The sequence below is a fragment of the Panthera tigris genome, chromosome B2 (assembly GCF_018350195.1).
Source record: "Panthera tigris isolate Pti1 chromosome B2, P.tigris_Pti1_mat1.1, whole genome shotgun sequence".
Taxonomy (NCBI): Eukaryota; Metazoa; Chordata; class Mammalia; order Carnivora; family Felidae; genus Panthera; species Panthera tigris.
In genome coordinates, this window is record NC_056664.1 from 124,755,131 (window position 1) to 124,768,655 (window position 13,525).

The 13,525-nt window shown below is 39.5% G+C and overlaps 2 protein-coding genes across 3 annotated transcripts in view; one reads left to right on the forward strand and one right to left on the reverse strand.

Moving 5' to 3' along the window:
* Window positions 1–13,525, forward strand: part of HECA (hdc homolog, cell cycle regulator) — a 232,788-nt gene that overhangs the window by 150,148 nt on the left and 69,115 nt on the right. The gene's annotated exons all lie outside the window — the stretch shown is intronic.
* Window positions 5,098–6,421, reverse strand: LOC102956918 (phospholipid scramblase 1-like). The gene is given in 2 exon segments (XM_042987234.1): window positions 5,098–5,804; window positions 5,807–6,421. Coding segments are annotated over 2 exon segments (798 nt in total). The 5' UTR covers window positions 6,351–6,421; the 3' UTR covers window positions 5,098–5,550.

Consider the following 13,525-nt stretch of genomic DNA (forward strand, 5'->3'; position numbering starts at 1 on the left):
CCCTAATGATGAACAAAAAGAAAAAAGATAACTAAGTATTTGAAAAAAAGATGAAGGGACTAGCATTTATTATTGCTGAGCCTTGTTATTTACTTGGCATTATTGGCTTATTTATTGTACGCATAAAGATGACAGAAATGAGTTAATCCTAAATGTATCAGTTAGAAGGCATTTTCTGACACAAGGTAGGAATGTCATTAGAAAGACTCCATAACTTGTGACTCTAAGACAGAAGCCATGGGAAATACCCAAAAGTCATTGGCATCACTTGTTTTAAAGCTTTTTAAAAAAATTAAATTCAAGTAGCATTGGTTTCAGGAGTAGAATTTAGTGATTCATCACTTACCTGTAACACCCAGCGCTCATCCCAACAAGTGCCTTCCTTTATGCCCATCACCCGTTTATCCCATCCCCCCCCACCCAACACCCCTACAGCAACCCTCAGCTTGTTCTCTGTATTTAAGAGTCTCTTATGGTTTACCTCCCTCTCTTTTTATTTTATTTCTTCTTCCCTTCCCCTATGTTCATCTGTTTTGTTTCTTAAATTCCACATATGAGGGAAACCATATGATAATTGGTCTTTCTCTGACTTATTTCACTTAGCATAATACACTCTAGTTCCATCCACATTATTGCAAATGGCAAAATTTCATTCTTTTTGATCACTGAGTAATATTCCATTGTATATATACACACCACATCTTTACCCATTCATCATTCGATGGTCATTTGGGCTCTTTCCATAGTTTGGCTGTTGTTGAGAGTGCTGCTACATTTGTATCGCTCTTTAAATGACGCAAAGAATGGGAAAGAATGTATACCATGCAAATGTCTTTAAAAAGCAAAGGTAAGACGCAAATACCACCATGGGGAACAAAAGAGGGTGACTTCAACAGGAGGAGCGGGACAAGAAGAATTAAAGGGGCAATGGCAAGGCTGTCAGCCCAGCCTGCTGGTGAACATTGAAGCAGGACAGGACAAACCTTAGGACAAAAATAAATGCAAACAAAAGAGAAGAGGCTGAGGTGGCTCACCAAGAAACTATAGAAGACTGCCCTGCAGAAGCCAGAGAAACTGAAAGTGAAGTCCAGTTAGTGTCATATACCCGGTCTCACCTGTGGTCCTGGCATGTCTCTTCTTGTTAATTCAGAGGTATTTGTACCAATCATCTTACAAATGCAAATTTTTTGGTAGCTCTAGGAGGACATTTTAAAGAGAAAAAAAATCCCACCCCTTATACTACCTTTTTCCTTCTTTTTACATATTTAGGTAAGTGCTTTTTTTCCTTTCACTACAAATCTTCTTTAAAAAGTGAATGACTGTCTTGTGTTTCTTTTTCTTTTTTTTTTTTTAATTTTATTTTTTTAATGTTTATTTATTTTTGAGACAGAGAGAGACAGAGCATGAATGGGGTAGGGTCAGAGAGAGAGGGAGACACAGAATCGGAAGCAGGCTCCAGGCTCTGAGCTGTCAGCACAGAGCCCCACGCGGGGCTCGAACTCACAGACCGTGAGATCATGACCTGAGCCGAAGTCGGACGCTTAACCGACCGAGCCACCCAGGCACCCCAACTGTCTTGTGTTTCAACTTAACATTCCATAGGCTGCAGAAGTGAAGTCTCAATAGCCATGATATGCAGTATAACTAAATAGCGATTTGAAGCCATAATCACGTATTCAGCATGACAAGTATTTTAAATGACTTGCTTTTTTTTAAAAATCCATTTTTAAAGTAGAATTGCTTTCCCAAATGTCTGCTTCCTGTGCCGTCTTTGGTGGTTGTACTCCAGTTTTCCTTATTACTTCATTCATGTGCTGGCAGAGAGTGGAAATTTTTGTGTGTGTGCATTAAGTTGTAATTTGGAGGGAATTAGGTCTAACAGCTCATTGATATTTTAAAATCTTGGTATTTGAGATCCTCTATTTAAGAAAAAATTTGCCTACACATTGTAAGATGGAAAGGTACTGGAAAAATTGCTATGGATTACAACTCATGAATTGTTAAATTTTCAGTGTTTATATTAAGAATTACTTGCAAGTAGTTTCATAGCGTCTATGGACTGATCATGGAACAGAAAACATTGATTATGAAAAAATTAAATGGGAAGGCATCTGCATATTTTATGATGTTTTCAATTTATAAGTCTTTAGACTCAAAGAGATATTTACATAGCTTAAGAATCCCGAGCACATCAGATGGAGCATCCTAGATAGGATCTGTAGATTTCTATAGGTAGATGAAAGAATTAGAAATTGTTTATAATATAAATCCAGGAAAGTGGGCTAGATGATAACTACTATTAGAGTTATGGAATTATTAGCATGATTACTATGAGTAGAGTTTTGCATTAATTCTCAGGTCTTGGGAAGGATCTAGATCTTCCATCGGTCTCTCATAGTAATAAATGGTAATAACTAGTAATAGTAATAGTAATTAATAGTAACAGTAATAAATAATGGTAATAGTAAGCTCAATTAATTAGAAAGGGAACCATCTTTCTCAATAGGTATGCATCTTTTAATCCCCAGAAGACTTAGAATTAAGTTTAGAAAAATTTAGAAGAATCAAAACAATTTATTAATACTAGTGTCAAGCAGGAGCTGTAAGATCTACCTAGGAGAATAGCCATGATTACGGCATTTCATCCAATTTAATTGCCATGGTCTATTTGCCTATAACCCCACTGGACTTGGGAACAAAGACAGCGTGCTTTATCTCAGCAGTCTTAGCCCAGTGCCTGGCCCAGAGTCAATGCTCAGTAAATTTGTATGAAGAAAAAATAAGGTCCTTAGGGTTGTAGAGAGATTTAGTTCTCTCAATATGTTCCTCTGAGGAGATAGAGAAAAGTGTCTCATTCCAGTACCTCCGGGCTGCTTCCATTTTGGAGGCTCCCTCCTGCAGCCATTCTAGAATGTAATAGAAATAGAGGGAAAAATTTCTCTGACGTTTTTGATGTTTAGTTCAGGGCATGTTTCCAGAGGGGAAGGGTCAGACTTCAAGGATGCCCCAGCCCTTGACATTCTCTGTGAAAGGATGTGCTGTATAAAGATCTGCCCGCCAGCAGCTGTGCTTGAAAACCATATGGTAAAGCCATGGTGACAGTTTTCCTTTCAGACCCTGAGTAGGCATTTGGAATCAGGAGCGAGAGACAATACATTTCAAATCACTTCCTCATGACAGCCCTTCAGATGTTTGAAAACCTTATCCCTTCTGGGCAATGATTCCTGCTTCAACTGTTCGCCATCTGACACAGTCTTCAGACCTTTCCTCCCCTAAATTTTCTTCCTCTGTTTTGTCCATGTTTCTTCTATGTATTGCCTCAAGGGTCTAGAAATAAACAGCATATACAGGCTATAGCCTGACCGAAGCAGAGATCAGGGGACCGTTGTTGCCCTTCTGGCCACTCCACATCCATCGTGGCAAAGATGTCATCATCTGCTCAGCAGCCCTGTCACGTTCTTGACTTTCGCCATACTTGTGGCCAACTCAAATCCCTGTGTTTTGTCTGATGTTGTTGTTAATGTGGTATGTTTTAAATATGATTCTCTAATTCTGTGCTCGTGTATTTTGAACCAAGCTGCTGCTTTGAACCTAAGGATTTAACTTGTATTCCTACTGAACTGATAGGTTTGGCTCACTATTCCAACTTGACATTTTGGAATGATGATTCCACCATTAAATGTTTCCCATTCCAAGCTTTTGCCATGTGTACTTTTGATAAGCCTACTGCCGCATTTTCATCCAAGTTACTGAGAAAGGTATTGAGTGAGACAAGTCGAGGAAAGAGCCCAGAGCACACCACATGCTCAACCAATAGTTACTAATTAAATCATGACTCTGATAGAAGGAAAAGTTGTAGGCTGTGGTTATTGTCTCTACTACCATACTCAGACAAACATGTGCCCCTTTATCCTCAGAAAAGCATGCACTATATTTTTCAAAGGGATAGTTTTCTTGCTCTTCTAGAGGTTTCCAGGACAATCTTATTGTTCCCATTCATTCTTTCTCCATCCCGTTCATTCATGCGCAGACAGGATTCAATATTAATAACAGAGGATATTTGTAGCATCATCTATCAGATATGCTGTATACGAAAACACCCCAAAACTTAGGAATCTAAAACAACGACTATTTATCATAGTTCTGTTGGTAGATTAGTCAATTGTGCTGCAGTCACCTGGACTTAGTCACACGGTTGCGCGTAGCCGAGAGACCCTCAGGGTGCCAGACTCAGCTAGGGTGAGTGGAATGGCTGGGTTTCTCCCTTCATGTGGTCTTTCATTTTCAGGGAGGCCTACTCAGGTTTTTTTCATCTGACACTGGCTGCGTTTCAGTGGGAGAAAGTCCTATGTGCAAACCCAAATCAAGCTTCTGCTTGAATCATGTTTGCTGTTGTCTCATTGGTCAAAACAAGTCACATGACCACATTCCAGAGTCAGTGAGGAAAGGGACAACCTAAGGTTGGATATAGGAAGTGAGATTTATTGAGGCACATTAATGTAACAATTCATCACAAGCACACATGTTTATAGCACGTTCAGAATTTAGTTTATCATGCCTCGTAATTTATGTTTCCTTATAATTAGCTTTAGTGGGAATCTCTATGGCTATAAAACTTAGCATGTAATACTAGAGTTTCATGAAAAAGGACTCAGTATTGGGTAAGGATACAAAAACTGAAATTAAAAATTTCCAGTTTAAGTAGCACTTATACATATCTGCTAATATTTGAATAATATTTTCCATTAGTTATTATCGTAATGATTAATATATCAAAGTATCCACCTTGCTCTGCCCATGCTGTAGTTATAGTGGGTTGACTAAAATAGATTATGTATCTTTTTATTCTTGGAGAATCTGAACAAGTAGGTTTTTTTTTTTTTCAATTTCAAGTTTTTATTTATTTATTTAGCTTACAAAAGAAGTTTAATACACTGTGATCGCTGAACAGAAAACAAATACATGTTTTATTTTTCTCTGGTAATATGAATATTAAGTATTATTTTAACACAATTGTAAAAGAAACAAATTATATTCGTTTTTAACTTATTTGAATATACAGTATTTGCAAAATAACATAATTGTTATTTTTTTCACATACCGCATTAACAACAACATCAGACAAAACACAGGGATTTGAGTTGGCCACAAGTATGGCGAAAGTCAAGAACGTGACAGGGCTGCTGAGCAGATGATGACATCTTTGCCACGATGGATGTGGAGTGGCCACAGGATGTGAAATAAATCAGAACTATGTTTAATAAAATGCACATTTATATTTTAAAGTTAATAAGGACTTAATTTGGTGTAAAAGTTGAAAATAAAACAGATTATAGTTCAGAACAACTTGCCACAGGAAATTTCATGACTAAATGTAAAACTTAACATGTCCTTTCTCTAAAATACACAATGAAAAAGAAAATGTATAAAACAAAGCAAGATGCATAAAAACATTTATAGGTAAGTGATATGGAAAATAAACCCTATAATTTGAAAAGTCATCGCATATACCAGGCATCACAGTAGAATTCACAAATGCCGGAAGTCACTTCAATAAAGAAAAGAAAACCAATTAGTTTTTCCTTGACATAGTCCCAATAAGCACACGGACTTCACACTTTCTGAGGAGGCTTTCATTAATCCCCTACCACACTCCTTCTTTTTATTCTTTGTTTCCACTCCTTTCAAAAAAAACGTGAAATCAATGAGGAAACATGCACCAAGCATTACGGCTTTCATTTTCACATCAAGGTCTAAAGGGAGCTGGATACCAAAGCTAGCAGCATCTGTAAATGCCTCTCTCCAAAACCAGTCCACTGCTTGGAAATCTTGCCAACGGTAGTTTCTTCATCCAGAGATTTAATCTCAAAGTCAACATCTGCACAACAGCTGCACCCAACACATGGACCAATAACTTTTAGTGCATCCTCTCTCCTCTCATTTTGAATTGTAAACCTTGGCAGGCATGGATGCCGGGTCTGAGTAACATAACCTACAGGTACACGAGGAGGAGCGTGGACTTCAATCTCCTGAAGGCAGCAAGGGCAACAACAGCTGTCACACCTTAGTGGTCTCTCCAGAGTTATAGCTTCTTGGCCCATATTATCAATAATCCTCATGGTAAAAGGCCGAGAAACCCCACAGCAATTCCGGGTACAGCAGTCTGTATCCTCTGCTGCAAAGTAAATCTTCTGTCCAAAGCTGTTCTTAATTTCATATTTGTTATTAGTTTCAAAACCTGTTATGACTTCCAGAAGCTCAATTTGTTGGTGAACCAGTATCTGATCTATCTGACTTAAACACTCCAATCCGGGTGGACAGCCTGATGGAGGTGTGGTGCTGGCATCCATGGTACCCCCGCAGGTCCACCTGGTTGATTATACACAGGCTGGGGTTGGACAGGAAACCCTACTGGGCCAGCACCTGAATAACCAGCTGGTGGAATCGAGTAGCCAGCCTGAGGGCCAGGATAGCCAACCTGGGGGTCAGGGTAGCCAGTATGTCCTGCAGGTCCTTGGGGTGCTGCTGAAGGACATTGAGGGGGATAGTCAGATGGTAAATGTGTTCCTGGGCGAGGAGCATTCATTTGTCCATTTTGCTTTTCCATGATTTATAGAGTTCTGTGGCTGCGGGTGCTCCATGCCGCCGAGAACCTCCGGGGTGTGGGAACGCTCTCGGTTTCGTTTCCTGGATCCTAGGTATGCCACAAGTTTTTACTTAAATTCTAGTTAGTTGATATATATGGTAAAATTGGTTTCAGATATAGGATTTAGTGACTCATCCTTAAGTATAACACCCAGTGCTCATCACAAGTGCCCTCCTTAATACCTGTCACCCATTTAGCCCATCCCCCATCCAACTCCCTCTATCAACCCTCAGTTTGTTCTCTGTAGTTGAGACTCTCTTTGGGTTTGCTTCCCATTCTTTATTTTTTTCTCCCTTCCCCTATGTTTGTCTGTGTTGTTTCTTAAATTCCACATATGAGTGAAATCATATGGTGTTTTCCTTTCTCGGATTGACTTATTTCGCTTAGCATAATACACTCTAGCTCCATCCGCATCATTGCCAATGGCAACATTTCATTCTTTTTAATGGCTGAGTAATATTCCCTTGTATGTATATACCACCTTTTCTTTATCCAATAATCAGTTGATGGACATTCGGGCTCTTTCTGTAGCTGGGCTATTGTTGATAATGTTGCTATGAACACAGGGATGCATATGCCTCTTCAAATCAGTATTTTGTATCCTTGGGTAAATACACAGTAGTGCAATTGCTGGATCTTAGGGTAGTTCAATTTTTAACTTTTTGAGGAACTTCCAGGCTATTTTGCAGAGCGGCTGCACCAGTTTGCATTCCCACCAACAGTGTAAGAAGGTTCCCTTTTCTCCACATCCTTGCCAGCATCTATTATTTCCTGTGTTATTAATTGAACAAGTAGCTTTCTAAAGGCAATATTGAATTTATTTTCAAAATTTTAATTCTTCAAAATGTAGGAATTTCAAAGCCTTAGAAACAATAGTGTCATTTTAGCTGTATAAATGTCTTAAAAACATTTTTGATAAATTAATTTTGCCCGGAAATGTGTTTTAAGGCAAACTTGCTCCCAATTAGACAAAGCACACAGGTCTGGGAACCAAGAGTAGAAGTGGGGGTGTCCACTGATACCTGGGCTCTGTTGCATTCAATATTTTAGAATCCACGTGAGCAGTGCCCCCACAGGACTGCAATGGTTCTATGAAAACTAAAGCTGAGACTCGATACCTGGCTACTTGGAGTTCTACATACTATTGAACAAAGAGGCAAATAGGCAAGGGGAAGGGGAACTGGTTGGAGTCACTGATTTTGGCTATCAGGGACATGTAAGGTTGTCACTATGTAATGGGGACAAGAAAAAGTATAGATGGAACCTAAGTTGTACATCTGCCAAGCTGCAAAAAATTAATGAAGCCAACGACATCGTTATATTGGAAGGGCCCCCAAAGCCAAACCCTGGCGAAATAAGATGCTCTCTGAAAGAAAAGGGAAAATGAAGTAGATGGTGAAGAGGAAAGTCACACATACCATGTATCATAAACAGCTTGTGAAAAGTTATAGATGGGACTATTGTTGCCTTTACTTGTATTTACTTCTTTATTTTGCCATATATTTCAAGTAATTTTCTCCCTTTCTTTCCTACCACACTGTTGTGTATGTGTTGTTAGCGAGGAGATTATATCATCACTAGAGGAGAAATAAAATACCACCAAGAATAAATATTCAATTTGGAATTGACTGCAGAAACTATTGAGACATTGGGCCATTTCCCTTTGGGAAGATGAGCACATTTTTTTACCCTATAATGGGTCCGTGTTATTAGGCAGGAGGATTATTTTAATGTGTAGATGTTTATTTTAACATAAGTGACAAATGGTGCATGTGGGTGTTAAGAAAGCAAAGTGGTAGATAGCAGGGAGTTCTTGCCATTTTGTTGGGTGCCCAGCATCTGAATCTTTTTTTTCCATTTCAAACCTCACTCACAAATGAATCAGTCTTGGTGGGGGCAGAGTTCCGCCTGCCCTTGTTATGGTAAATGGGGCATACATTCCATTTCTTACCTGGCTTCTAGGAGTGAGCATATGACCTAGCTTTGTCCCAACATAAGCCCAACTGGAACTTTGAATCTGGGGAAATACAAGAACAAAGTTATCCAGGGGACGAAGATTATTTCCTGGGGTGGTGGTAAGTGTCCAGTGGGTAGGGTCCAGCAGTCTCAGTGCTAGTGCAAGAGGTTTTAGCAGCATAATCTTAATCAGAGTATTTCTGAGCCAAGGCTCTTCTGCTTACATTTCCTTGATTCCTTACCATTTTCCAAATCCAGTTCTCCATATTTCTTAGAGTCAGTAGGTTAACTATTAATTTCCTTTCTGTTTGAATATGCCAGAATCAGCTTCTGTCATCCACAACAGGATCTCTGAACAGTATAAAACACAAAGTACACATCACAGGACTTTGTAGACGCACATTAAACAGTGATGTCTTTGCCCCTTCCTTTCCTTCTTGCTTCCCTCCCAGTTGCATTAAAAGCTCTTTAGATGTTGATTTCTCTAAACCCTCCAAAAGGAGTTTAGTATGTTGCTTTGTACAAATAGCAGTTAATATTGGCTCGTGCCTAAACTGCACACTTAGCGAAGTGGAATTCATCACTAATTCCTCAAAGGTTCTAGATAGTGGGAGAAATAAGCCCACCGACCCAATCCAAGGAGGGACCGACTTGGCCCAACCTGAAGTGAGGCTTTAATCAATGTTCTTGCAAGCGGGTGTCTGATGGACAGGCACGATCTGGGCAGTCACAGCAGACAATTTATCTCCTACTGTGCAAGTCCCTCCCCTTAATCCTCATTGGCTGAGTACTACGGCGGTTATAGCCTTACCTGGAAGTCGCCTAGGCCCATGGAAGGCAAAAAGTACATTCCTTGAGGTGACACACAGACTTCAGTTCTTTGGCACATGCCCATTGCAAAGCCCGTGACAATAAGCTGGTAAAATAGAGAGGGGAAGATGAACCAGAACCAGGAAGTGAAGTGTCCAAGGGTTTGGAACTCCATTTTTGGTGGGGCGAGGCAGGGTGGGGGAGGGGAAGGTTGTAAACCCATTGTTAACTAGACAGCACTGCTTTTATTTGGTATTTCTGAAAATGAATCCTCTCACTTACCCCTCACAGATAGCATGCATGATAATACAAAACTGCACTGGCAAGCAAACTGAAAACAGAACTGGTGATGTAGTTGTGGCTAGCTTCTTTGGTTACAATGTTGATAACGCGTAGATGGCAGGAAGAGTTCAGTATGTTTATTTTTACCTAACAAACAATATGGGAATTCCTTCTTGAAATTTTGCTTGGAGTCATAAATTTCTAAGAATGACTGATTAAAAATGATCCTCCTACACACAAAAGAGGGGAAAAAATAAACTGTGGTAAATTTTTTTCTTTAGTGATACGCTTGAAAGTTACTTCCTTTCTTTCTTTGAAGGCTGTGACGATGAGAAGCCATCTTGGAGGCTGCCGTGAACAGGAGGGTTTGAGAAGTCCTCTTTATGGAGGTCACATTTGAATGGAAATCCAAATGATTAGACAGAATTAGCCATTCCAAGCACCAGTGCAGAGGGTCCAGGCCGAGGAAGAGCAGGTATACCCCCAGCATTCCTGTCCTTGACTCCTACCCTCCCCTTTTGCCTTCCTCATCCAGGCTTTGTGCTCCCCAACATTTTTTCCTTCTTAGGCTATGGAACTGACATTCAATTTGGAGTTAAAACATCCTTCATTAGAGATGTGCTACTTTCCACAGCACAGTCTTTAACATTATTATTGTTATTTTTAATTTTTTTAATGTTTGTTTTTGAGAGAGAAAGAGAGAGAGAGTGAGTAAGGGAGGGGCAGAGAGAGAGGGAGACACAGAATCTGAAGCAGGCTCCAGGCTCCGAGCTGTCAACACAGAGCCCGACCCGGGACTTGAACTCACAAACCGCAAGATCATGACCTGAGGCGACATCAGACGCTTAACCAGCTGAGCCACCCAGGCACCCCAGTCTTTAACATTATTAAACAGAATACTTAGTGTCTCAGCATGAAGCATTTGCAGCTGGTTTCTCCAGCCATGCCCAGAGATATCCAAAGGGAAATGATTAGGTTCTTGACTTTGAAATGCTCATTAAAGTGACACCTTGCAAAACGATGATATCTACCCTAAAAACAAATTCCCATTCCCACCACTCAATCTATCAGATGTAAATTTCTGGCAGCTGAAGTATCACCATTCCATCTATCCTTCCAATTATGAAGCTTTCAGAGCGAGTTCAGACCACCCAGCTACCTAATGAAGAAGAATTTTAATTATTAAAAGGGACACTTCCGTGTCTTTTCTTTTTGGGTAGCTTTTAGTATCATTGCATGGTCAACTAAACTGCCATTCTGCCTCACTGCCAGACATCGTCAGGTCTTACTGCATTTTTTAATAAGTACTAGTATATAATAACTAATGAAGTCATTATTTAAATAACAGTTAATCGAAGGCTAAGGCAAGAACACAAGTTTTCCCACCTCCAGAGGAGCTAGCTGGCCCTATACCCCACTGACCACTCTGCTTCTTGCGTCATTGAGAACACTGGTTGTCAATGCAACTCTAATGCTTTTTGAAACCTCGATCAGTAGAAGCTGGAAAAACTTTTTAAAACGTAGCAAAATTTCTGCTAAAATAGAGGCTCAGCTTATTTCTGAGCCATACTATTATTTCTCAAAAACCCTCTTGAATGGATAATTGAGTTATACAAATGTAAATCAAGCATCTGTGGGTGGATCTGCAGGCGGGAGGACATTGTTGCAGAATGCTCTGTCTGGTGATGCAAAATGTACCATGTCCTCAAGCCCAGGCCATGCCTCTGAGACTTGGCTTTGTGATTTTTTTTGGAGGGTTTCTAAGATTATGAATGGAGAGCCTGCTGCTGACAAAACTCTTGCGTGAACTTGTGAAGCTGCATAGGCTCTTCCTTAAGTAGTTTGTGGGGGTTAGTTTTGTTTTTGCATGCAATGCACAGACCTGGAGTGACACTGCGTTATTATGTTTGGTGTCATTGTGCTGATGGGGTCATGATGCAAGGCCACCCTCCTGTGGTCAAGGGCAGGACTTTCCTGTGAAGGAGACATTTCTTCTTTAGTTATTCTTGAGCAAGAGGAGCCAATCATAGGACCTTAGACTTGAAGAAGGGTAAAAATCATTCTTTCTTAACTTGTCTTAAGTGACCTATACTCCTAGGCACAGTTATGTTCAGAGCATTCCTGGGGTTAGAATAATTTGACCCTGACTCTATTCACTTTGGCTGGGAGCACCCAAATGGACCCTGAAAACAAGTTGAGACTAAACTGTTAAGAGTAACCACCTTTAGTAGCATTTGTAAGACACCCTTCATTTGGGGGCCACACATCAAAGAAAAGACAGTATACTTTCGTCATCTGCTGCAGTCTGAACTTAGCTACATCCCTTAGTTAAGGGAAGGGTCTGTCACCTAGGCTGGTTAAGCATTAGCAATGGCCATTTTCCATAGTGTAGCTTCTTCTGCCAAATGGTGATCTCAGAGCTCCTACCAGAAGAGAAAGGGAAAGGGTGCCTTCACCAGGAGTTTAGTTTAGGCCAGAATAACCACATGTGGGGTCTGTTGTGGAGCATATGTGACAAAGCTCTGTGGTGCTTTCAGAAACAACTGGAGGAAATTTGATGTGGGAAAGTCCCTGCTGTTATGGTAAATTTTTCTGGTGATATCCGATTTATTTTTTTATACTTATTTTTTAAGACTCCTGTGTGGCAGGCAGCCTTAGTATTCATTCATAAGATTTTTCTCCCCCTACAAAATGGGACCTCAAACCTTCTAATAACTTTATCTAGAACAATACTATACTAAGTAGTTTTTTTTTAAACACCTTGTTACTGACATGAAAGAGACTATGTTATTAGTAAAATTCATGATCTTCGCATTCTTTGGATGAAGCCTGCATCCGTGTAATTATTTGTTTGTCATCTCTCTCACTGAGAATACTACTTACATGAATGACATAATAAAGAAGCAGCTATTTGAATATAAATTTTATAGAAATAGAATATTTATGGCATCCCAGAGAAGTTTGAGTTTCAGATTCTCTTCAAGCAAAATGTATTATAAAAACTGTTAAAAGCAAGGATGGATATTCAGGCAAGGGAGCTTGAAATTCTTTTGAGAATAAAACAAATGATGAAAGGAAAAGAATTTATTCTGGAACGAACAAAAGGTATGCAGGCCATTTTTTTTTTTTTTTTTTTAAATCAGAGTTCCTTTTGTGTACTGTTAGAAATAAGCCATTTAATCAAGAGAACTGCAGGGGATACTATTTTAGACATGGACTTTACAGAGAGAATTTGGATTATGAGATTGAAGTTACAGGCCAAAAAGAAACAGAATGTATAAATGGTATAGGTATAAATAAATGGAAAGAAATTCAAGAACTAAATTTTATAAAGTAATGATAATACTTTAAAGTCTCTTTCATCTGAAATAATAAGTGAAACATGACAAGGGGAAAATATATTCGGTAAGAATATATAGAGAAGAATGCAAACATCTTGTAAAGAAATTTCCACTTCTAGCTATGCCAGAGTAGTTTATATCAGATTGACTCCCTTCTCTTGACAAGAATAATGACCAAAAAAGATAGTAAAATGTATTAAAATTTAACAGTTCCCCTCTCCAAGCTGTTGGAGGCATCAGAGAAGAACTAAGGCTGTTAAAGATTAATAGGATAATGTCCTGGAAAGAAGAGCAATGCATTGATGCAAATATGACATTCTTTATTGGTGATCCTCTCAAGTCATTTTCTAGTAGGTAGGTAGCACAGGTGAGACGCTAGACAGAGAGAAAAGTCTCAGAACTTTTGATGCTCACAAAGCTGGGCATCAGGGCTGGGCAAGAGTCTGGGTTCCATATGATCAAAAAAGCTAAGACTTTAGAAATCAAGATC